Source organism: Silurus meridionalis, chromosome 22, assembly GCF_014805685.1.
Source record: "Silurus meridionalis isolate SWU-2019-XX chromosome 22, ASM1480568v1, whole genome shotgun sequence".
NCBI lineage: Eukaryota > Metazoa > Chordata > Actinopteri > Siluriformes > Siluridae > Silurus > Silurus meridionalis.
This window is the reverse complement of record NC_060905.1, coordinates 14,041,699-14,068,494: the sequence shown is the minus strand read 5'-3', so window position 1 is coordinate 14,068,494 and position 26,796 is coordinate 14,041,699. Positions and strand designations below refer to the sequence as shown.

General features: G+C 37.8%; 2 protein-coding genes across 3 annotated transcripts; both read right to left on the bottom strand.

Moving 5' to 3' along the window:
* Positions 1-1,009: 1,009 nt before the first annotated feature.
* Positions 1,010-11,470, bottom strand: rrm2b (ribonucleotide reductase M2 b). The gene is made up of 9 exons (XM_046834787.1): positions 9,994-11,470; positions 8,494-8,643; positions 8,184-8,300; positions 7,687-7,820; positions 5,078-5,172; positions 2,621-2,754; positions 2,432-2,536; positions 2,207-2,320; positions 1,010-1,675 (listed from the first exon to the last, which is right to left on the bottom strand). The coding sequence occupies exons 1-9, from the start codon at positions 10,039-10,041 to the stop codon at positions 1,523-1,525; spliced, it is 1,050 nt and encodes a 349-aa protein (XP_046690743.1). The 5' UTR covers positions 10,042-11,470; the 3' UTR covers positions 1,010-1,522.
* A 962-nt stretch (positions 11,471-12,432) lies between these two features.
* Positions 12,433-20,689, bottom strand: azin1b (antizyme inhibitor 1b). 2 transcript variants are annotated; one of them, XM_046834786.1, is made up of 12 exons: positions 20,499-20,689; positions 18,457-18,600; positions 17,302-17,477; positions 16,043-16,216; positions 15,794-15,966; positions 15,584-15,712; positions 15,419-15,500; positions 15,261-15,335; positions 14,604-14,757; positions 13,071-13,183; positions 12,725-12,942; positions 12,433-12,628 (listed from the first exon to the last, which is right to left on the bottom strand). In XM_046834786.1, the coding sequence occupies exons 3-12, from the start codon at positions 17,401-17,403 to the stop codon at positions 12,553-12,555; spliced, it is 1,296 nt and encodes a 431-aa protein (XP_046690742.1). In that variant the 5' UTR covers positions 17,404-17,477; positions 18,457-18,600; positions 20,499-20,689; the 3' UTR covers positions 12,433-12,552. The 2 variants fall into 2 exon arrangements, with proteins under 2 accessions (XP_046690742.1, XP_046690741.1); XM_046834785.1 differs by having other exon boundaries at positions 14,592-14,757; positions 20,499-20,688.
* Positions 20,690-26,796: the final 6,107 nt, after the last annotated feature.

Genomic DNA, 26,796 nt, shown 5'->3' with positions numbered 1-26,796 from the left:
CAAGCCCCCCACTGGCAAAGTAAAATGTGTGTTACTCTTTTGAAATCTAATAGTTTGTCTACTTTGTCAAATTAAAATATAAATCTATTTGTCAATCAAAGAGACCTGTTTAAAAGATTGCTTAATTTCTTTGTCTTTTTTAAAAGACTAGTTTGGCCTACTTTTAATGAGAGTTAGATGGTGTTGAAGTATGGATTAGAAGCCATCTTGTTGTATTGACTGCTTGCTTAAGTGTGAACTGGTAGCTCACTGGGTAAGGTGTTGATGTACCGATCAGCAGGTTCCGCTTCCACTGAATCGGGCCGCACCACATCATAAATATGAATGATGTTCCTCTGACGTTTGACCTGCCGCTCACTCGGACTGGCAACAGGAAATGCGAATCATTCGTCAAGCTGAAAACAACCGGGCATGAAAAAAACGCACTTCACCTGTGTTCTGAGCTGCACGGCATCGGGAGAAAAACTTCACCGATGGTGATTTTTAAACGCACGACGATGCCAAAAAAAACTCTCGAGAGAAATAGTTGTGAAAGGAAGGAGGAAGACAGTGAACAATGACTTTCTTGGTAGGCTTCTGTTTAGATACAAGCCGTGTAACAGACACTGTCTTTCATTAAAGCCTGTGTAAAGTTCATTAGTTTCAATGTAGACACCTGCGGCTTATAGACAGGTGCGGCGTATTTGTGTTTAAAATAAAAATCTGTCAAATTCAGTGGGTGCGGCTTATATTTGGGTGTGCTTAATAGTCCGGAAATTACGGTAGTTTGTTCTATATAAACAAAAGGAACATAAATGTGTCTCAAAAACAATAAAAGACAAAATGTTTGATAGGGACTGTACAAGTCATATTATTCAGGTAATCATTTTTATACCCCTATTGTTTCCTTCAGCCTGTAAGTCAGAGCATTCTAAGTACTACTACTAAGTACAAATATTACACTAACATAGTCAAATATTCTTATTTAATACAGGTAAGCGGAAACCGCAATAAAACCCAACACATCAGATTTTCTACAAATCTATATTTATTGTTTTGTACCAATTCACTGGATCAGTACCATAAATAGAATATGCTTCTGCAATAAGCATGTCCTGTAAAACAAACTGTAAAACTAACAAGGAAATAATTTTGTGTTGTAAACATTTACAGGTGATTTGGTACTCATAATGCCAGGATATTACATTATATTCTTTTTAATGTAGCATCAATAGGCATCACCCACCTGCTTTAAGCAGCATACTGAGCTGGATAAAACACACTAACATGGCAAAAAAACATCCTAATAAATATAATACAACCGAATAAAAATATAACAACTGTTTGAATACTGCAGCTCTGAGCATTAATCACCCATTCATACATTTTGCATCAGATTTAAAACAAATAAATAAAATCTTTCTAAAGTCGGAAAAGTAAATAAACGTAAATAACAATTTGATTAGGATTGCTGGTGAAATTGTAACATATTCTGTAAAATACTTTTGTCAGTTTTGTCTTTTTAAGTATAAAAGTTTGACTCTTAAAAATCTGCATCGAGAGTGAATTCAAAGTCTGTTGTATTTGACATCACTCCGAATCGTTGGTATTCGGCCACACGCTTCTCAAAGAAGTTGGTTTTCCCTTCCAATGAGATGAACTCCATAAAATCGAATGGGTTCTCCGCCTCATAGACCTTTTTGAGAAACAAATCAGAATAGGAAGTTAAAACCAGTTCTTTAAATGAACTAGCTATGTGAAATACACTATATGGACAGAAGTGTGTGGACACCCGACCATTGGATTGAATGTGCTTTTTCAATTCCATTCCATATTTAGTCTTACTATATAATAACTATAAACTATAAATATTATTATAACCTCCACTTGTCTGGGAAGATGTGGCACTAGATTGTGGAGTGTGCTTGTGGAGATCCAGCCACAAAGGGTGCTCAGTAGGGTTGAGGTCAGAGCTCTTTAGCAGGACACTCAAGATTTTCCACTCCAACCCTTGTAACTGGAACAGGTTTGGGTCTCCTGGTTCAGTTAATGCAAAAAATGTAATGCTACTGCATCCAAAGGCATCCTGTACGATTGTGTGGTTCAAACTTTTAGAGGAGGAACCACATACGATTGGAAAAGGAAGGTGTCCCAATACTTTTGTCAATATACTGTGCATCTGGGACTACACAAATATAAAAAAAGAATATAAACAAATAATACAAACTTTAGGTATTCCTAAATCTGTTAACAGACGGTCAGCCACAAACTCGATGTATTTGTTCATCAAGGAGCTGTTAATCCCAATGAGGTCGACTGGCAATGCGTCAGTCAGGAACTCCTGTAAGAAGAAAAAAACAAGCAGTTTTTTTTACATCATTTTTGTCCTTTTTTTTAAAAAACAGGAAATAAATTGCACTAACAATAACACGTCTATATAGATTATACAAACCTGTTCGATGCCAACTGCATTAACGATGATGTCCTTTACTCTGTCTGCACATGGCTTTTTCACCAAGTGGCTGTACATAAGGCAGGCGAAATTACAGTGCAAGCCCTGCGAATGAAAGATTTTATTGTCTGAACTGCGTAACAAGGAACTGTTTCGGAATATATTTTGGCTGGTCAAATTTATACTGACCTCATCTCTGCTGATAAGCTCATTGGAGTAAGTGAGTCCAGGCATCAGACCTCTTTTCTTCAGCCAGTAGATGGCAGCAAATGACCCTGAGAAAAAGATTCCCTCGACTGCTGCAAAAGCTACTAATCTCTCCCCTGTGAATAACAAACATCTCAGGTTAGACTTCAAAAATGATTATTTCATACATGCTAACAACAGACATGAGGAATAAACAATAGGAAATATATACAGCTAATTCAACACAATTATAGCATTGTCTGAATACTTGATTCTGATATGATGAAGGATGTGTATACAGTTTGTTGAACACATGAGTAGTTCCTGTCAGTTCAATCATCGCTCTAAATTTCTTTTCTTTTATTGTATTAATTTAATAGGGACAATGCTTATTGAGCAACAGTAGGATACTGTAAATAAGCCAGAGTTAGCCCCAATGGCAAATTTGTATCTGTTGCCCCTTGCCAGATTTAAAAAAGGCAACCTAAAAATAAAAAACACTAAGTTTTCATACATAATCCCACAATAACACTACTATAGATAATTATAAAGTATAAACAAAATAATAAATACATAAACCGCTCACATGATTACAATATGATACAATATGATCTATATTTAAATGTTGAATAATTTGTTCTACTATTTAATTTAATGGGTAAAGTATTCCAATAGTTAATGAGTCCAACTGAAAAGACCGTCCACAGTCTCCTCTAGTAATTGCTCTTGTTGCTCTGCCATTATTATCCTTATAATATGTTATAAATTGGCATAATAGGGAGGTACGTAACCATTTAAAATCTTAAAATATTAAGATAAAGCCAGCTTAAAAAAATCATTGAAATCATTGACAAATGCCTCAGATAGTTCGCTGCTTGTTGTTTGTTTTTAGCATGCACATATTATTAAAAAAAGAAACTATAGCACTTTTGTACGTCGCTCTGGACAAGCCTATCTGCTAAATGCCACAAATGTAAATGTATCATCAGCATACATTTGAATAATAATAAAAGGACAGATTAGAGGCAAGTCATTAATACACTGGCTAAACAAGATAGGGTTCAGAATTGACCCTTGAGGAACTCAAGGAATATTACTTGGTAATATAATACTATTACCAAGACACACTTTGCCTCCTATTTGCTAGATAAGAAGTCATTCATTTAATAGATTCACCAGACAAAATTAAACAGTGAGCTTTGGAAAGAGTACCTTACGGTTCACAGTTTCAAACAACTTTAAATTAAAAAACACTGCTCCTATTACTCCACCATTATCAAGTTAGGATTTCATGTTCACAAAGATAACAATGAGCAGTTTCAGTTGAATGATTAGATCGAAATCCAAATTGCATTGAGTGCAAAGGGTTATGTCCCTCATTTAAGTAAGTAATCAGATGTTTTGCTACCTATTTCTTAGCCACTTTGGCAACTGTAGCCAATATACTAATCGGTTTAAAGTGTCCTACATTTGTTTGGTCACCACTCTTAAACATCTGTGCCATTATGGCTGGATTCCAAACATCTGGGTAAATACTTTGCGTTATTGAGAGATTAATCAAATGGTTGATATGACAAGCTAATGTATCCTTTTGTTTTTGATTTATCCATGAACGTTAAAATATTTATTCAAAGCTTCTTTCTTTTCACATTTTTATTTACAGCATTATCATAATGGGCTGTACATAAACTTATTGGGAAAAAACCTGTAGTTCTATGTGAAATCAGACATTGAGCACCCCCATATAATCAAAATGGCCTGATCCTCGTTTCACAGCACCTCTGAGATTTTATTTTTCATGTTATTTTACTGATATGGTTAATACACAATATGAATTTGCTGAACTGGATAATGTGTACAGATTTCTAGACAAATTCTAGACCCAGAATTCTATCAAACTGCTTGACATACTGTATATATAAAATTAGACCTTAAACTCTGTCTCCTGGGAAAAGTTCATATTCACAAAGCCAGAGCTATTCAATTATTCTGTTCTGATCTTAAATCCCTCTTTACCTCCTTTAAGTACATGTCAGAATCTTTATACTATTCTTGCACCCATAATGTCTGTATGGCCCCTCTCTGTTCCTCTGTTCTTTTTTTTATATATATATATATATATATATCTGTTTTGTTAAAAACTTAGACCTGAAACAGCAAACTGCCTGTGAATGTAAATACAGCTTTAACTTCTCAATGCTGGAAATGACCATGATATAACCAGGATAATCCACAGCTGGGTGTGAGGCATTACACCATTTTAATCCACTCCGCTTCACATGGGGCCGCTATTAGGTCTTCCGAGTCGTGCATTAAAATCGTATAAAGCACAGCTGGGCGTAAATTATCCCTTACTTATTATTTTATTCACCTTGTTATGTCCATTCATCCATTAGTCCACACACAATAGGAGACTCAATGCGTATCTGAACAAGAAGTTAAAGAAAATGTGTAACTTGCCAAAAGTAGATTTTGTATCAGAGATCCACTGTAGAGCCCACTCAGCTTTTCTTTTAACACAAGGCAAAGTTTCAATGGCATTAAATAAATAGTCCCTGAAAAGACAGATGTGAAATTAGTGCAATTAATACTAATAATCAGTATCAATGTAAAAGTCTATTATAAAATATTGAATATCAGAGATGCACAAACTATTGCCCGTGAGCCAAATTTTTCCCGTGGTGACCTTTAATATGGCGTGCTACGTTATATATGAAAAGAGGAAAAAACGTCTATCTATCTACAGTGAGGAAAATAGGTATTTGAACTCCCTGCTATTTTGCAAGTTTTCCCACTTAGAAATCATTGAGGGGTCTGAAATTGTCATCGTAGGTGCATGTCCACTGTGAGAGACATAATCTAAAAAAAAAATATCCAGAAATCACAATATATGATTTTTAAACTATTTATTTGTATGATACAGCTGCAAATAAATATTTGAACACCTGTCTATCAGCTAGAATTCTGACCCTCAAAGACCTGTTAGTCTGCCTTTAAAATGTCCACCTCCACTACATTTATTATCCTAAATTAGATGCACCTGTTTGAGGTCGTTAGCTGCATAAAGACACCTGTCCACCCCATACAATCAGTAAGAATCAAACTACTAACATGGCCAAGACCAAAGAGCTGTCCAAAGACACTAGAGACAAAATTGTACACCTCCACAAGGCTGGAAAGGGCTACGGGGAAATTGCCAAGCAGCTTGGTGAAAAATGGTCCACTGTTGGAGCAATCATTAGAAAATGGAAGAAGCTAAACATGACTGTCAATCTCCCTCGGACTGGGGCTCCATGCAAGATCTCACCTAGTGGGGTCTCAATGATCGTAAGGAAAGTGAGAAATCAGCCCAGAACTACACGGGAGGAGCTGGTCAATGACCTGAAAAGAGCTGGGACCACCGTTTCCAAGGTTACTGTTGGTAATACACTAAGACGTCATGGTTTGAAATCATGCATGGCACGGAAGGTTCCCCTGCTTAAACCAGCACATGTCCAGGCACGTCTTAAGTTTGCCAATGACCATTTGGATGATCCAGAGGAGTCATGGGAGAAAGTCATGTGGTCAGATGAGACCAAAATAGAACTTTTGGGTCATAATTCCACTAAACGTGTTTGGAGGAAGAAGAATGATAAGTACCATCCCAAGAACACCATCCCTACTGTGAAGCATGGGGGTGGTAGCATCATGCTTTGGGGTGTTTTTCTGCACATGGGACAGGCGACTGCACTGTATTAAGGAGAGGATGACCGGGGCCATGTATTGCAGATTTTGGGAACAACCTCCTTCCCTCAGTTAGAGCATTGAAGATGGGTCGAGGCTGGGTCTTCCAACATGACAATGACCAAGCACACAGCCAGGATAACCAAGGAGTGGCTCTGTAAGAAGCATATCAAGGTTCTGGCGTGGCCTAGCCAGTCTCCAGACCTAAACCCAATAGAGAATCTTTGAGGAGCTCAAACTCTGTGTTTCTCAGCGACAGGCCAGAAACCTGACTGATCTAGAGAAGATCTGTGTGGAGGTGGGCCAAAATCCTCCTGCAGTGTGTGCAAACCTGGTGAAAAACTACAGGAAACGTTTGACCTCTGTAATTGCAAACAAAGGCTACTGTACCAAATATTAACATTGACTTTCTCAGGTGTTCAAATACTTATTTGCAGCTGTATCATACAAATAAATAGTTAAAAATCATATTGTGATTTCTGGATTTTTTTTTTAGATTATGTCTCTCACAGTGGACATGCACCTACGATGACAATTTCAGACCCCTCAATGATTTCTAAGTGGCAGAACTTGCAAAATAGCAGGGTGTTCAAATACCTATTTTCCTCACTCACTCACTCACTCACTCACTCACTCACTCACTCACTCACTCACTCACTCACTCACTCACTCACTCACTCACTCACTCACTCACTCTATCTATCTATCTATCTATCTATCTATCTATCTATCTATCTATCTATCTAATCATACATGAGAGTAACCATGGCCACTTCCAGTCCAGTATGATGCAACATTTAATTATGGCCCACGATCAAGTTTAATCTTTGGCACCTCATAAGAAACAAATGTAGACATCTCTGATTTATATAAAGAAACAAATACTGAAGACTCATTAACAACACAACAGTAAGTTACTGAACACAAAACTGTCTATCATCTAAATATAAAATTATCAGTCAAACTACCAGCCACATCTATTAATCACATCTATTAGTTGCATGCTGTAATTTTATTTTTTTTTGCAAAAGAACGTACATAGAATGTACAATAGAATAACTAAAATAATATAGAATAAAAAACCCTGATAAAAGCTACTATACAAAACCTATAACAATTTAACTTTTTTCCATATCTTTATCATGTTTCTCAGTAAACCACATTATGTTAAGCAGTTGTGAAAAACAGTTAACCTCAATGAGCTCTGAACTGTAAAAGCTTGCACCTGCAACCACCAGCATTTAGACCTTTACTGTGCAGAAGTAGCTGTGAATAATAATAATAATAATAATAATATAAATTATATTATTATTAATATTACCCTGCAACCAGTAGTGGCTCCTCACCTCTCCTGTAGATCCCTGATGTATGTGTTAATCAGCAAGCTGTACATCTCCGAGTGCACATTTTCAATGAGGATCTGGAAGCCATAGAAGGAGCGAGCCTCTGGAACCTGCACCTCCTGACTGAACCTCTGCACCTGCACCAGGAGACAAACGTTTACACCAAGTTCAGGACTATATCATACTGACAAGAAAAGACCTGTCAGATTAAATCAACATGGTTTACCCTCATATTATATCATATCATATGGGAAACTGATGCTGATAACTAATATAAGATATGACTTTTTTTTTTTTTTACATAACATCTAATAACATATTGCTGTCTGAATGGTCAGAAGTTTCTGATTAAAGCTCTGAGTAAAGTACTTTGAATGCATCACACCATCCTAGAGTTAACATCATACAATAATACACTAGAATACTATAATAAATAAATTTTATATAAACACTTAGAATAACACGAACTGCCGAACGCCTACATACAAAGAGAAGTGTACCAAGTTCTCATTGACAATGCCGTCACTCGCTGCAAAAAAAGCCAAGACATGAGATATAAAGTGTCTCTCTTCAGGTTTCAGTCTTTCCCAGTGCGCCAGATCCTTTGATAAATCCACCTGCAATAAACATTTAGAAGAACATAACATCTTAACATGCTGCTTATGTTTTTTTTTTTTAGGACAAATTATCAAGTACATTGCACAAACCAAGCTAACAACACAGCATGTCACACAGGACTGTTTTGCCTTGACAGTCAGATGTCTTAGTACTCCATTATAACATGTTATATATGACAAATTCAATCATTACCTCTTCAACGGTCCAGAACGAGGCCTGGGCTTGTTTGTACATCTTCCACATGTCTGGATACTGAATGGGGAAGATTACAAATCGCCTTTTGTTCTGGCGGAGAAGTGGCTCATCGTCACTGCTCTCTGGCTCCGGGTCTTTATATCCATTCTGCGTAAAGGAAAAGAACACACTGCTTTCTTTAGATGATACCATAGATGCAACAACTTGCTAATACAAGGCTGAAAACTGCAGGAGGTGAAGCCAGATCAGAGTAAAGAGGTTTGGTGAAGGTTTAAACCATAAAGATGTGTCAGGACATTCTTAACTTCCAAAACAGAAAATGTGTTCCATCGCTTCATAGTGCACCTGTGTGCACCTTCCTCCACTCTTATACGTCACCCTATGATCCTACTTCTTCTTAAAATAAGTGTTCACCACTGCCATTTCCTCCTTTTAGCAAAATCTACCACCATCTGTCCTTCCACATTCCTCTCCTTAAAGCCATACCTACCCATCACCTCCTCATCACCTCTGTTTCCTTCACCTACATGCCCATTAAAGTCTGCCCCAATCACCAATCGTTCTTTCCTAGGTACACCATCTACCACTTCATCTAACTCACTCCAGAATTTTTCCTTCTCCTCCATCTCACAACCCACTTGTGGAGCATAAGCACTGATTACATTTATCATCATCCCTTCAACTTCCACCGTCACGATCATCACCCTATCAGAAACTCTCTTCACCTCCACTACACTCTTACTGTACTCTTCCTTCAGAATCACCCCTACACCATTTCTCTTTCCATCCACACCATGATAGAACAGTTTAAACCTCCACCTCCAATGTTCCTGGCCTTACTCCCTTTCTACTTGGTCTCCTGAACATATCTATCTTTCTCCTCACCATCATATCAGCTACCTCTCTCCCTTTACCAGTTATAGTATCAACATTTAAAGTACCAACCCGAACCTCCACTCTCCTACACTTCTCCTTTCAAGCAGTCTCTGTAGACGTCTTCCTCCTCTCCTTCTCCTCCTTCGGCCAACAGTAGCACAATTTCCACCGGTACCCTGTTGGCTAACGATACCTGTGGCGGTCGTTGATAACCCGGGCCTCGACCGATCCGGTATGAAATTCTCGGTATTTATGTATAAATAGTGTACTATTTATAGTACAGTTTTTGGTTAAAGAAAATACACAGACAATTTATTCAGTTGTACAGATATAAGCATCTAGAACACGAACGAACACAAACACACACACACACACACACACACACACACACACACACACACACACACACACACACACACACACACGTGTATATATAAACACTGCAGTCTATAAACCTATATATCATTGTTGTATCTGCAGTATTATAAAAATGGTCGGATGTTATATTCCAGTTACACAACCCCTTCATTGCTGTGTTTCTTTGTTATGAACGCTTATAAAACAGAAACTTGCTCTGTGTTGTTTTAACCCTTTACACTATCAGCAGGTTTTATTATATACCTGATAATCTTTGGAGTCAGGTCGCGGTGTCATCAGATCTGCATCCATCCCGAAAACATGTTTTTCTGGTTAAAAGCTGCAGTTCTGTCCGGATGATATTCTTGTAACCCAATATCGACTCAACACGTGACGCCATCCGCGTGCGCCGTCACCGTCTCACTACGTCTGCGCGACGCTGCACGTGGGTGTTTTCGCGACCTGATATGGCCGTCTGGTGGTGTTAAAAGTGTGACGTGCTCCACAGAAATATATTTAAAATGTATTCTCATATCGACTTCATATTCTGGTTAATTCCAATTTATTTTTTACTTGTACATCAAAACTTAAAGCAGTTCTTCATGCAGCATTATTTGGTGGCACAACTTTAAAGCACACAGTTGTATAGAATAGCTTAGTACATTGTTAAATCATGCTTCTTGGCAACCAAGAGGCACAAACCTCAATAAAGACACGGTGTAAAACGGTTTCTTGTGAAAGAACACAATGTAGAACCTTTGTAACGAGGCAGAACACCGACTAAACCCCAGACCTCTTCACCTGACATCAGCACCTGATTTCACTAATGCTCTTGTAAATGATCACAAATTCAGGTCAGGGCTCTGTAGCAGGCCACTCAAGATCTTCCAATCCAAAACCACGTAGAGCATAATCTTCCTGAAGCTGGCTTTTAGCACATTGGGATGTAAAATTCTGCATCAGAAGACATCCTATCATATATAATTGTGCGTCTCCAACTTCGTGCGAACATTTGGGGAAGAACTGCATAATTCTGGAAAGGTCAGATGCCCCAATACCTTTGTCCATACACTGTAGCTGACTTACATAATGGGAATATAAGACAGTAATAAATTAGTAATAAAGCTTCCAAATGATTATCTTGGCTTTAGTAAGGCATGACCATGATCACTGGCTGATCAGACTAGAACAGAACTGCAAGGTGAACTTCCATTTGCTCTCAATCTTTGGATCCAAAATAGAGAACCATTACTAAAATGTAATATTCATTTTGGGGTAATACTGCTGATCATGCACTGGAATGGAGGAAAAACAGCTAAGAAATGTGGATAATAATATAAATGAGTGAGAAGATAATTTGTAAAAGACAGGGACTGCTCAGTGCAAACCAACAGCTGCATCTAAAACATGCATGTCAAAAGTACAATCTAAAATAAAATAGTTGATTGTAGGGCCTGGATGTTCAAAGTTCATAAAAATAAAAAACATGAAAGCTGAAATCAAATTCATCTTTGCATTGCTTTTTCCACATTTAAACTTGGTTATGTGTTCCATTTGATAATATAAGAGAGAGAAACACCACATTTTCAGACAAGGAAATGTATTATTTAAGGTTAGTAGTTTCACAACTTTGTAGTCAAAATCAGGCCATGGTCCATGGTTATTTCCTTAAACAAAAATATTTTACATTTCTAACAGGGTAATTTCATTTCCTACTGTGGAAAATTTGGGTATTTTAAGCATTATTTTGGGAACATAAATTGGCAAAAGATTTGACTTGACAAAAAAAAATAAAATAAATAAAAATAAAAATAAATCAACCGGTGTAATTGTGCACTATTTATATAAAAACTCCCAAAAAAGTCTGGTGAGAGACACTGCTTGGAAAAGCACAATGAACATTTTATTTTATTTGAATATTACGACCAAATTTTAAATAGCAATTTATAATAAAATGCATTAATCTAGTAGCATGTATAGAAATTCATACTAAGTAATTTGCTTGGAATTACCTTTCCCAGTCCCAGAGTTTTCCTTTAATGTCAAACATATTTAATATATACGGTATTTACACAAGGAAAAAGGGCAGGTATTCTATCAATAACCTTCTAAGAGTCTTATGAGGTCACAAACTTGATCATGGCACACACCCGAGGAACTTTTTCAAATACGGTACCAATACTGGGGCACGGTGCCACACCCATTTGTAGTGGAAATTGAACAAAAATCAGTTTTTAGTTGCACTCCACAGCTCTATAAGCCCACAGTCAAGAATAAGGGGTGAGCACTAATACGACAAACCAATATGGAAATTTTACTGTGTCTGTCTACACACAGGGCTGTGACACACTGGATTCTATCTTCTAAAATATCTTCTTCAAATCACATTTGATTTTAATATACACGAGTGCATAATGGTGCAACAGACAACTCATTTACAAGACTGTCAGCAGGTAATCAGTAAATAATTAAATTAATTAAACACTTATGTAAACGATTATTTTTTTTGTCTGATAAAGAAACCCAGACATGGGATTCCATCTCCACAGCGATCCATTTTGTTGCATATGTTATTACTAAATATCAGGCTTTATGACTCTTCCATTTTGGCTGACAAGAAATAAAAAAAATGCGCATTTCGACCAATAAATTGTGAGAACCTAAGACAAGAACAATTATTTTGTGATCCCAAAATGCCACTGGTCATTGTGTGTGTGTTTTATTAGTAGCTAAGCATTAAGTGTTCAGTTTATGGCTGTTGGTTTATGCACTGTAGAGGCCATTTAAATGCCCGGGTTAGGAAGTGAAGCCAAGAGTTTCCAACTACGAGCCATACGGGACTAATGCCAAGTTCTTCATGGTGGTGTCAATTAAGATTCCGGCCTCCTGCATCTCAAACCTGTGGGGAACAAGATGCAAGTTTAGATGACGACAACCTAAAATAATAATCTACATGGTGGAAAAAGAAAATATTTTTTAACATGCAGTTCATTACCAAGAGCTTTCAGAAATGGAGTAATACATAGGTGGTTTTTCAGAGTCTCTGATGACCGCTGTCTCTTCGTGACCGCAAGCCCCCATGTTTTTAAAGATGAGCCAGTCTCCCACAGAGAGCTCAGGAAGCAGGCAGTGCTCTACCACCTGGTCCAAAGCATCACAAGACGGACCCCACAGACTGCTGGAGAACACCGGCTCATTTGCTGAGAGTGACAACTGCACACACATGAACACAAAGAGCTCAAATGACCATCATGGGGAAAGAAAAGAAGAAGAAAAAAGTTCTTTTTGGATAATTTTCAATGTGTGTACTGTTTGTGAGGGGTGCGTGTCAGATTCATTACCTTGTGCACTGTGGGCGATGGAATGATGTTTCCCAACAGCTTGCCAACAAAAGATCCAAATACGCCATCACTCAAATAGTACAAAAACTTGGGGTCATCGCTAGGAGTCAGATCTGTAAAAGGCCAAAGTGACAAAGAAAAAAAAAAAAAGAAAATGAATGCGAGATGCAAGGATCTGAAAAAACTAGATAACACGGACGAGCTGCTTGTATGCTACGAAGCTGCATTTTTTATTGATTATTTGACTGTTCCATATTTTATTGATTGAGTTCAGAGTAGCTTCTAACTTATGTTAGAATCTGACTTTTGTGGCATGTACAGTACAGACCAAAAGTTTGGACACACCTTCTCATTCAAAGAGTTTTCTTTATTTTCATGACTATGAAAATTGTAGTCACACTGAAGGCATCAAGGGCTATTTGACCAAGAAGGAGAGTGATGGGGTGCTGCGCCAGATGACCTGGCCTCCACAGTCACCGGACCTGAAGCCAATCGAGATGGTTTAGGGGTGAGCTGGACCGCAGAGTGAAGGCAAAAGGGCCAACAAGTGCCAAGCATCTCTCGGGAACTCCTTCAAGACTGTTGGAAGACCATTTCAGGTGACTACCTCTTGAAGCTCATCAAGAGAATGCCAAGAGTGTGCAAAGCAGTAATCAAAGCAAAAGGTGGCTACTTTGAAGAACCTAGAATGACATTTTTCAGTTGTTTCACACTTTTTTGTTATGTATATAATTCCATATATAATTCCACATGTGTTAATTCATAGTTTTGATGCCTTCAGTGTGAATCTACAATTTTCATAGTCATGGAAATAACATCCTGCTCTAGGCTCAGTCCCTCCATCGCATTGGGGTTAAGTCAGTCAAGGCTATGCTGTTTTTTCCACTCCAACTATAACACTTTTTCATAAAGCTCTCTTTGTGCACAGAGGCTTTGTCATGATGGAACAGGTGAAGAACTCTTTGTTCCATTGATGTCAAATCTTAAATATACAGCATTCAGAGATAGATATATAGCATACATTAGATATTCTATACAAGTGTGTTTTTACTTCCCTACTTTTGCCTAGATAATGTAGCCTGACAGAAAATTGCACATTGGATATTTGTATTTACCTTCTGTAAGAGAGCAACATCGCCAGCTGATTGACATTGTAATGAAGTTTTAATAACTTCGAACCCTGAATCGGTACTTAAATAGCATATCGAAACAGGGAGTTTATTACATCCTATAGTTTAACATTAAGGTCTTAATGGAAAATCCAGCAAACTATCTAATATAACCTTATCAAAGTCATCATGGCTTCTTTAATCAGAGACCAGTTAATAAATTGCACAGAGTTTCCAAATGTAATTAAATATTTTATAACTCTGTTTAGCTAAACCGTAACAAAACTAAAATAATTAAAAAGCATTTTTTTGAGTACAAATTCGTAATCAGCCGTGAAGATAAAGGAGCTACCCTTAGCACAGGCAATGTTGCCAGGTTATATAATGTCGGTACTGGTGCCAAGGAACCCACCTTTAGACTCACCATGGAGATCTCTGGCTACCAGCTTCTTGCCAATGACATTTACGATCAGGGTGAAAGAGGAAGACACATAAAAGGTTCCTGGCTCAGCAATCACTCGCACTCCAGACATGACAGGAAAATAGGCCTCCAGCAAAGGCCTGATAGCAGCATGGGTCTGTTTGAGGGAGTAAAAAAATATATACTTTCATTATTTTATATCTGGCAATGTTTAATCATAATAACAAACAAAGCTATACATCTATCTAAATTATATATTTACACATTACGACCGGTGAAGTGAAGTGGGAGGGGTATATTAGGCAAGTGAACATTTTGTCCTCAAAGTTAATGTGTTCGAGCAGGAAAAATGGGCAAGCGTAATAAAAGGAATTGAATTTGACAAGGGCCAAATAGTGATGGTTCGACGACTGGGCCAGAGCATCTCCAAAAATGCAGCTATCGATCAAAAGTGGTGCGAGGATGGAAGAGCGGTGAACTAGGGACAGGGTCACGTGGCAAGCAAAGGCTGGGCCGTGTGATCCGATCCAACAGATGAGCTTTTGTAGCTAAAATAGCTTAAGAAGTTAATGCTCAGCAGGTCAGGACTGGAAAAAGGGGGACAACATTATATATATATATATATATATATATATATATATATATATATCTATATCTCACCTGTTTCAACTGATACTCAGAGCCACTGAATCCACTCCCAATATCCAAAATCTCCATATTAAATCCAAGCTCTTCCTGTAAAACAGATTAGACATCAGAGTTAGGTAAATCGTTCTAATGTCTAAGTATTACTTAAGTTAACTGATTAGTCAACTCACCCCCATATCAAACACACAGCGGGCATCAGACAGGGCATGGGCATACACTTGAGGATCTTTGCATGATGCTGGAATCTGGAGCCTATTGAAGTATAAAGGACTGAGTTATTAAAGTAAAACTGGGTTTATATTATAGATGTTACGCTTGCATGAAATACGACTTACACTACTCCAGCCACATCCACACCCAGCTCTTTGGCAGCTTCTAAAAGATGCCTGCAACCTTTCAGCGAGCAGCCAAACACCATGCTGGCCTCCTCCACCTGAGCCTCGGTACACAACTGCAGGAGCAGCCTGTGAAGACAGAGGAAGTGTTATACAGAATACTGAACATGGGACAGAGAACGAGGCAAGCATGTTGAGTGGAACACTGACTTGGCGTTTGAGTGAGAGCGGGCGATCTTGCCGAGCTCGGCTTCGTTATCGCACACCAGGTATCTGACGCCGTTTTTGGCGGCGTGTTTGATGTGCGACTGCTGCTTGCAAACACCGGACAGGATGATGTTCTCAGGAGAGACGTCATGGTTGAGTACCATCGAGACTTCAGCCTGAAAGAAACGATACAATTAGACCAAAATAACTGCATGCAAAAAGTGGTGTGGAAAAGTACAGCAAGAACGTCACCTTATTTGCACACACAAAACCGACTCCCAGGGCAACCAGGATCTCGATGACGGCAGGGCTGCTGTTACATTTGACTGGGTAGAACGGTCGAACTAGGGGTAGGGTGCTCTGCCAGAGAACATGCTGCCGCAGTAGTGCGCCGAGGTCAGCCACAACAAATGCATTTTTTTCAGCCTGAAAAACAAAAAATAAATAAACAAAAAGATTGAGAAAGCAGTAATATGAGCGAATGAGACATTGCTGACTCAGCAGTTAAAGATTTTGGCTGGTGTTTAGTAGATTGTAATTTCAAATCCTTCAACCTGACCTGATCAAATGTTGTCTTGGACTGTATCCCTTTTCAGCTTTGTACAAAAAAAAAAAAAAAAAGAAAAAAGAAAAGAAATCTGCCAAATGACTACAATGCAAAGGCTAAAGCAAACCACACCATAATGCATTCCATTTATTAAACTAAACAGAAGAGCCAGGGCTGTACCAACATCTATAATCCCATACGATTCTCTGTGCTGTATCGTCATGCTGAAGAACATTTCCACCTGAGCAATTTTGACATTCAAATTAAAGCAGACTAAACTGTGCTCAATCATAATTAAAAAAAAAAAAAAAAAGACCACAACACAACTAACCTGATAAACATGCTTATGGCATTTAAGCAATTTTAACAGCAGGCAAAGATGGCCAACCTCATGAGGCCAGGTAGCTGTGAATTGCACACACAAAAAAAAATCCCAAGCATTGAATAATGAAGCGAGAGTGCAGAAAAATCTTCACAGTGCAAGAGACGCCCGCACTTCCAGGGTCTTAAACATAAAACTTAGGACAATGTATACCACATTAGCCACAAGGAACATCAACATGTGAGCAAGCGATGGACACGTGAGCAAGCGATGGACAGATAAACCTAGCTGATTGACAACAGGGACTCTGTTCTTGACAATCAGGCTTTCAAAACCCAACCCTTCTCTCTCTCACTCTAACTTTTCCATTACTCAATCCAAGGTAACAAGTGCACCAAGTGAACACAACCTAAAAGTTAATGCAATAAGAATCAACACCACCAACACAAATGAGCATGGTCTCTTCTTAAACCGTGGAGTGGAAAGAAAAAACGAAAAAATAAATAAAAAATAAGGGCCCTGCTTAACGTCATGTAGGTTATTCAATAATAATGACAACCCACCCAAACATACAGCACAGCAGGGCAGCGACACGCGTTTCCAGGCGTTTATGAAACAGCATAACCCGATAGATCCACTCACCAAAGCTTGTTCGTAAATGTGGTTGTCAATGACATCTTCGAGGGTCGTTCCTCCGTCAAGCAGTTCAACTATGTAGTTCGGTTCATCAGTAAATCCTTTCATCTCAACCGTAGTCCGCAGATCCGACAATCATAGAGAGAGTACTAAGCCTTTGGGTCCTGTTACTATGCAACAAACTGCGAAGGAAATACAAAACATTTAGGTCATTAAAACATTCACGGAAACAATATTGCGCTGATTATTTGAATACCGGCGTTCTGATCACCGGTTAGACATGGATGTACTATTTATGCTGACTTTGTGCAGGAGAGATAGATAATATCTGAAATGAGCAGCCTTGAATGAATCTGTTTTGGGAGCTCTTCAAAACACACAAAAACTCATTCTCATTCCTGGGGATGTTCATACAAGCAAATGTGTGTAAACATGCTGAAATAAATTCAGCTGTTGGTAAAAAAATGTAATAAATCAAATTCAAATAATAATAAAAAATATAAAAAATCAGTCAATTGATATTTCTTTACTTTGAGTATATTTTATCATCATATAAAATGAGGTGGTGAGTGTAGATGTAAATGCTACTTCATGTTTAATATGAATTAAGCATCCTTTTATGTGTAAAAGAAAAAAATAAATGTTTTGCAGAATTACTTAATTATTATACCAATCAGGCATAACATTATGACCACCTGCCTAATGTTGTGTCGGTCCCCCTTTTGCTGCCAAAACAGCTCTGATCAATCAAGCATTAATAGCATTAACTTCTTCAGCAGTTTGAGCTACAGAAGCTCGTCTGTTGGATCGGACCACACGAGCCAGCCTTCGTACCCCATGTGCATCAATGAGCCCCGGCCACCCATGACCATGTCACCGGTTCGCCACTGTTCCTTCCTTGGGTCACAACATCCCACAAGAGCTGCAGTTTTGGAGATGATCTGACCCAGTCGTCTAGACATCACAATTTGGTCATCATCAAACTCACGCAAATCCTCACGCTTGCCCATTTTCCTTGCTTCTAACTTTGAAGATGAAATGTTCACTAGCTGCCTAATATATTCCACCCACTAACAGGTGCCATGATGAAGAGATAATCAGTGTTATTCACTTCACTCAATGTCGTAATGTTATGTCTGATCGGTGTAGCTTGATACTCACATGGACAAGCTGGGAGATGGATTTCTCCCACTATCAGCTAGGATCCCAAGGCGGCTCCGCGTTGAAGTCGAATTGCTCGCGGTAGAGTGCCTTTCCTAGGCCTTCTGGGTAGCGCTTATACACTTGTACAGAAAGAGGGGAGCCCTGTAAAGCAAACAAACAGAGCATTGTGAAAAATTACTTTACTCTTTAAAATTACTCACCAACATCCCACATAGGTACACAAACAGATTAAGAGAAAAAAAAAAGAATGCCACCACACATTATATATAAATAAAAAAACAAGTTTGAGATCAGGGCTTGGGTTTTGTGTTAAAACAACTACCCATTTGCTGGTCATGACAAAACCTAGAAGCTGGCATGTGTCATTGATACACACCACATGCTCGATGTTGTGGTGGCTAAGAATAACCCTCAAGCATACACCAGACAAAAGCTTATGTCCTTTGAGTCTTCCTAAATCCAAGCAACAAATGTGGATCTGATCTCCACCCAGGTGCATCATGACATTTTGTTTGTCTCGGATAAATCTTGCTAATTTTAAACCCCAGGTGTCAGATTACCATTACTGGATGACTGCGGACTTCCTGAAACACACTAACGAGGACAGGAATTTTTCGGAAATTGTGGACTGGGCCGATCGCAAGCATGATAAAAAATATTTGCAAATAACGGGCGCCCTTATGTAACTTGACGCCGCCCCTGAACAAGGTTGTAGATTTACCCAAAAAAATAAATTGACAGAAACCGTGATAAGATATCAGTGTCAGACTGTCAGCATATCCAAGAAAAGATTACAGCCAGCCTGAAATTCAAAAAGCCAACCAGATTCGAAATGATTGGAAACGTCTCAAAAAAAAGTTTCACTGTAGAAACTAACTAACCAAATCAGGAAATGAGGACAAGACCACTGTGCCCAAAAACGCGCTGTTAGAAAATATTGCGCAACACATGGGTACACTTTGTACACTACGTGACGTGCAACTCCTGATTGTAGTTCCCCTGAGAAAGATAAAGAAAAGAGCAAAACAACAACAAACACACATTTATTGATCTACAAAGCTACAAAGTCATGGTTTTTAAATGGGAACCTTTATGGGTCTGTAACACTCCAGGGAATCATTATTGTCATTATTCTTGATTATTAGTAGTGCCAAATGTTATTATAATAATCACTGGTGCTACATGACACATTATAATGATTTAAGGAAACAGTATAAGTGATTATGTAAATTGTTTTCAATAAGCCCAGGTGACACTAAAATGTTTCCAATAGGAAGTTGTACTTTTTGCTTGTCTGTCAACAGTTTAGGAAAAAGACAATACAATAAATAAAAATCACAATATGTTAGTGAGTGTATTTGAACAAGTGTAATGATAATTTACATGCTCAGGTTATAATTTATAACATTCATTTTTATAATAAATATAATAAAATGCAATAAATAATATGTTTATAAGAACAGCATTTGAACAGTGCTAGGTGTAAAGATCATTAACACGAACTGGTAATTACTATTACGTCACTTTTAATTATAAATAAACCAAAATAAACAAATCAATCACATTATTACACGTGAGTGTATTTGAACAGTGGTAGGTGTAATGATCGGTTACATGGTCTGTTATTATATTTCTGTTTACAATAGACTAAAACTTTAATAAAAACGTGTTTAAGCACTATTTATTCCCAATTTTAAAGTGTTTATGTCATAAGCTTATTTGTTTCACTGAAGACACCCAGCTCACTGACACATGGTGTTACCCGGATGAAGTCCAATGAATCAAGTGTAAAGACGCGGTTCAACACACAGGCGTGTATCACGTTTATATTTGTACTTGATTCAAAAACCGAAAACGTGTCGAAACACGGAAACAGACATTTTGCCGACGATAAAAACAAATCATAATATCCCGCAAATCGCCGACAACCCACAGCTTCCAAGAACAAGCACAACAGCGGCCGCCATGTTGTTAGAACTCAGACGTGTTGGATGGAATCGGGTGAAGAGGTAAAGGAAGAGAAGAAGGCTTGTACTTACGTGAAATAACGGCTTGAAGGTTTTGGAAGATCGTCTCCTCTTTTTCGGCGGAATTTTTAAAGAGTAGTGGGGACAACAGGGTAAGAAAGAAAAGCGGCCGTTGTTGCCATATAACCGCGAATAGACCGTTTGAGACGCGCGCGCACACAAGCTTCAGTTTCCTCTCGACCACACACTAGAAATGGTTGCCTCAGAAAGGAGATCAATGAGGTAGTGGAAGAGCGAGTGGGCGTGGCTTAACGATACGAACCAATAAGCCACCGAGCTGAAGTTGAAACGTAACACGATTGAATGGAGTCCCTGTCAATGTGGTTTCTCATCAGCCAATCATTTAGGCAGTTCATGTTTGAAGAAGCGGCTGTGTTCTGACGTCACTACACAAAAAGAAATCAACTCTCCTGATTGTGCTGAGCGTTTCGATATGTCACATGTGTACGCTGCTGTGGGTTTGCGTTTCCACTTATGTGATTGGTTAACAAGCATGTGACGTCATGGGACCGTAGCACACGCTAGCAAACTCAATTAGTATCACTGTAACTAACTTGATCATTTTTTTAAATCGTTTTGTTTAATGTATGTGCAGATTTGTTAAATACACCTAATATAAAGTGGATTTGATGATGATATATTATTAGTATTACCATTAGCTAGCAGTAGAAGCATCATCTGAGTAGTAACTAGTGTTTTACATCTAAAAGCTACAATCCTAAGAAGGCAAGAAAATATAGAGTAAGGAAGACTTCTTTTTTCTATAAGGATGTCACTGTCTATCTAGCAGTCTGGATATAAACTCAAAAGGAAACAACTTCCATAGATCATTTCTTTTTGAGAATCGATACAGTATGGGCAAACAAAATATAATTTTTTTCTTGCACCTCTAGCGCAGACCATTATATTTTCCAGAAATAAACCCTCCCCATCGTGCTGAGCATTTTGCTATGTCACATGTTTATTCTACTGTGGGTTTGTGTTTTCAGATATATGAACAAACATGGCATCATAGGACATCACCAGACTTCACTACATTACCCAGACATCAACTCATCCCACTGTGCATGTTTATGTAACTATCCACAGTATTTATTAGAATTATATCCAAAATTTGACATTTTCTGTGTTATGTATGGCTAGATTATATTAAAAAAAACCTTTCTTTCGGCTTCTCCTATTAGGGGTCGCCACAGCGGATCATCCGTATTCATGATCCGCATTTTCGATTTGGCACGTTTTTACACGGGATGCCACTGGATTACTGGATGCCCTTCCTAACGCAACCCTCCACATTTATCCGGGCTTGGGACCAGCACTTATAGTGCACTGGCTTGTGCAACCCTAATAGCTGGGGTTGGTTCCCTGACCGGGGATTGAACCCGGGCCACAGCAGTGAAAGCAAGATTATACAGTACATAAATGATTCCCTGTCATTTTTATAAAAATTTCTGCCATTTTACCAGAACTCAACCAACATCCAACAGGTTTTCCCCACAATTATACAAGTACACACAGAATTCCTTTTTGTAAGCGTTCTCTATGCCTTAAGTACAACACTGTTGTTTGCTGTACAGCATACAGTATCCCAAAATTTTTGATGGTATCTCTGTGATGGTACTTCTTGGTAAAACTATCTATTTAACCGTAAATGGACAAGCTATTTATACATTAACATTGGGCCCTGTTTGTTGTCATGGTTCCTGTAATATATGTACCTAGATGTTAATAATAAGCGACCTTCAAAATTATGCCTACTGATAAGCAGAATTGCGCTTTATATAAATATCCGAGTTTACTGAAACTAACAATTCAGACTGAGAAGGCCAGTTCTGACTGTTTCCACTCTGACACATTTAAGGATATAATGTATAAAAGTTTCAATTTTATGCAACAAGTACAAAGAGCATATGAATATTCTCATTCACAACAGCAGATGAAAAGCTTTCCAGTGTTGGCTTTTAAAATCCTAATTTTTTATTGAAATTATTCAAGAACTCAAATATCAGTGTCCTTTGTGCCCATCAGGAATGAAGAAGTAATGAAGGTTGGAATTCATATCAATAGTTTATAGTTTAACATGTACAATATTTCTATCAATAAACCAATTTATGCAAATGTCCATATAAACCATTTTAGTGCTTTGTGCATGCACTATACTTCCATTGTAAAGTGTCAACCATTTGTAGTCTTTTATGGTCTTTGAGAGACACATGCATGTTCCTTTTTTTTCTGTGCAACAAACTAGGCAATTCAACAGCAAGAGTTTCTTACAGATATATGAAAATGTACAAATCCTCAACTTTTCACTGAAAAACACTCTTAGCATGAATAACAGCTTTACACACTCAGCTGAAATACTTTGCCATGCCTCTTGTAAAACTTACCAAAGGTGTATTTTGCTAGTTAGATATTTCTTCCTGACCTTACCATGCGGTAATAAAAAAAATTTTTTGGGGCCAAAATATATTTGAAATATATGTTAAATACAGTGGTGGGCCTTCTCTGGTGGCCTAAACACTATCAGAAACACTGACCTACATTTAAAACCTAATTTCTAATATTTGTTTCATGAAATTGTATTAATTTATTCCCAACAGTTTATTCTCTTCATTTCGTAGCATTTCTTTTGGCTGCACTGCTTCCAGTAAGTGTATGTGGATGTTCGATTTTTTGTCCAATCGGATTTTAGCCTCTATGTGCTGCCATGTCAATCTAATCAGCCCAGTGCCTTCAAAGTCTGTTCTGCTGGCCTTTTACATTGTCTACTTAAAAAAATAGCTCTGTGTCTTTAACCAATCAGATTTCATATTCGCTCCACAGGGCCAGCTAGAGGGCCCAGAATAGTGTCAGCATTTTTCCGTCCTCTGATTGGTTGGTCATACATCTGAGTTAGACCTATTTACGCCTACGGATGAAGAGAAATTGATTTGGTCTCGGACATACTTAAAAATATCTTTTCAACAAAAGCTAGATGGCCAGGAGAGGTCGGCCAACCGTGAAGCTAGCTAGCTTGTCTCGGTCTGGGAAAGGGATTGTTCGCCGCTTTCAGACCAGTGCATACAAGCCTTACAGCCTCTGAGGAGCGGTGCAAATTATGAGTCTGCATCTCTGGTGAGTAGGTTGTATTTCATTTTCATTTTAATATTTTTGTCATGTTATTAGACAAATATTGATTCTGAACGGCTCCAGATGATGTAGGTGGCACAGTTGTGGTTGTAGTGTAGAGGTTACAAATGAAACTAAAGGAAGTTAAAGAACAGCTGCCCAAAGCTGAGATTTATAAAAAAAAGTATACTTTCTATTTAACTTTTCGAGGTGAGAGCTCGAGAATATACAGTACAGACCAAAAGTTTGGACACACCTTCTCATTCAAAGAGTTTTCTTTATTTTCATGACTATGAAAATTGTAGATTCACACTGAAGGCATCAAAACTATGAATTAACACATGTGGAATTATATATGGAATTATATACATAACAAAAAAGTGTGAAACAACTGAAAAATGTCATATTCTAGGTTCTTCAAAGTAGCCACCTTTTGCTTTGATTACTGCTTTGCACACTCTTGGCATTCTCTTGATGAGCTTCAAGAGGTAGTCACCTGAAATGGTCTTCCAACAGTCTTGAAGGAGTTCCCCGAGAGATGCTTGGCACTTGTTGGCCCTTTTGCCTTCACTCTGCGGTCCAGCTCACCCCTAAACCATCTCGATTGGGTTCAGGTCCGGTGACTGTGGAGGCAAGGTCATCTGGCGCAGCACCCCATCACTCTCCCTCTTGGTCAAATAGCCCTTGATGCCTTCAGTGTGACTCTACAATTTTCATAGTCATGAAAATAAAGAAAACTCTTTGAATGAGAAGGTGTGTCCAAACTTTTGGTCTGTACTGTATATTATATTTAAAACATGTTATAACATGTTATAAATATATAAATATATACAAATTTTAATAAAACATTAAATCAATTAATATAATAATAAAAAGACAACATAACAACTTGCACTTCATACCACATCTACATGCAAACTATACTGTATATTTAAATCTCTTTATTTTGTGGTAACAATTTAGTACATATATTCATTTGCTGTATTCATTTTAGCCTGTGAAATCAAATGCAGATGTCCTTAATGTAAGTTATGCATTTTTAACTTTTGTTTTTATTTATTTATTTTACATTCAAATATTTGTACACACCAGGATTCAGGAACATTTCTAGCTTACTAGTGATTTGAACATGACTGTTGGTAGATAAGGAATTGTTCACCTATAATTGATGTTTCCCATTAAATATCACCTTTTTGTTGAATCAATTCCATTAAAATATGAGTCACATGACTTACAAGCAGTAATCTTTAGATTGTTGTGCAACACTATGATATTCTGATATTTATTTAAATATTTTATTGTGCTTAATGTCATGTGTATTGTTTTTAATGTATTAATATTCTCCTTTACCGGCTCTGAAGGCTCCATCCAAGGCTTCTCTGTCTGGTGCTGCTAAAGTAAGTATTTTGCTTCCACTTTGTAAAATAGATGGTGCCGTTGAACTAGTGTAATTCCTTTGTTTATTCTTAATCAAGTGTATAGGTTTGGAGTTAAGCTCTTCCTTCTTTCAATTAGTTTACCAGTAATAGTCTGTCTGTAGCAACATTGTTGACTGTAATTGTATGTATGTATGTATGTATGTATGTATGTATGTATGTATGTATGTATTTGGGATTTAGGTCTTTACATCCATACTCAAATGTGTTTTTTGAAAATAATGTATATTGAAAATCTCTTTTTTATGTGATTACAAACACAGGTAGAGTTAGCACATGGGACGGGAATAAAAACTCAGTGGACTTCTGCCCTGCAGGCCCAAACAGCCACTTCAATGGTGCATGTTTTTTTTAATGGCCGCCTTCCCAGTGGAAATTCTGATCCACAGCAATTTGAAAGGTAAACAGTTTTGAAAGTCAGGTCGAATTATTAGATAATAAAGTGTTTTAAAAAGGCAAATTAATTTCTTCCATTACTGTCCAAAAGATACCCATAAAAATATATCCTAATAGCATATCTATATTTTTATAGTTCCAATGTTAAGATGAACAAAACTTTTTGGAAATCCAAAACTAGTCAGAAGACAGTGTTGCATATCTTCTGTACCCTTTTCTAATGTTCATGCTTCTTGTTTCGTCTATTGTAGGAGGACAGAGTAAAACAGAGAGTGGTGCTGAGTGGAGGACTGCTCTTGACAAGAAAATCATGACAGGCACATATGGTAAGTGAAGACTTTATATGCGTCTGAAGTCGCATACTGTGTGTCTAGGTGCTATATGAATACATATGACTTATCATTGCCATCCCTTTACCATTAATAATCACTAAACCTTTAATAATCTTTCTTTTCATAATTTTGTGAATTCAAACTTGCTACTCTGTTGACCTACTGTTTATCACATAGATGCATATATATGAGTGGGAATGCACTGATACCACACAGCATATGAACAGTGCTGTTGGTCCATTGTGTTTAATCAAGTCCAAGGTCAGCACAGCCGTCTACCTGGAAGTTTTAGAGCACTTCATGTTTCCCTCTGCTGACCAGCTTTATAGAGATGCTGATTTCCTTTTTGGCACCTGCCCACACTGCCAAAAGCACCTAAAGTTGGTTAAATGACCATGGTGTTGGTATGCTTGACTGTCCAGCAAATTCACGAGACCTGAACCCCATAGAGAATCTATGTGGCATTGTCAAGAAGAAAATGAGAAACAAGAGACCAAAAAATGCAAATGAGCTGAAAGCCACCGTCAAAGAAATCTGGGCTTCCATACCACCTCAGTAGTGCCACAGACTGATCACCTCCATGTCACGCCGAATTGAGTCAGCAATTAAAGCAAAAAGAGCCCCTACCAAGTATTGAGTACATATACAGTAAATGAACATACTCTCCAGAAGGCCAACAATTTACTAAAAATGTTTTTTTGATTGATCTTATGAAGAATTCAAATTTAAGATTGAATTGATGTTTTTGTTAAATGTGAGCCACAATCATTAAAATTAAAAAAATCATTTGAAATATCAGTGTGATGAATCTATATAATAGCCACGTTTCACTTTGTATTGAATTACTACAATAAATCAACTTTTTAATAATATTCAAATTTATTTAAATGTATCTGTATAGCTGACAATACACAGTGACATGAGAAAACGTTCCTCCAGAACCCTGGTGCTACATTTAACATAGAGCTACATAACACATAGCTAAGGACTAAAGTAAGTATTCGACATAAAGTGCATAGTGTTCAACCTGTTCTATAG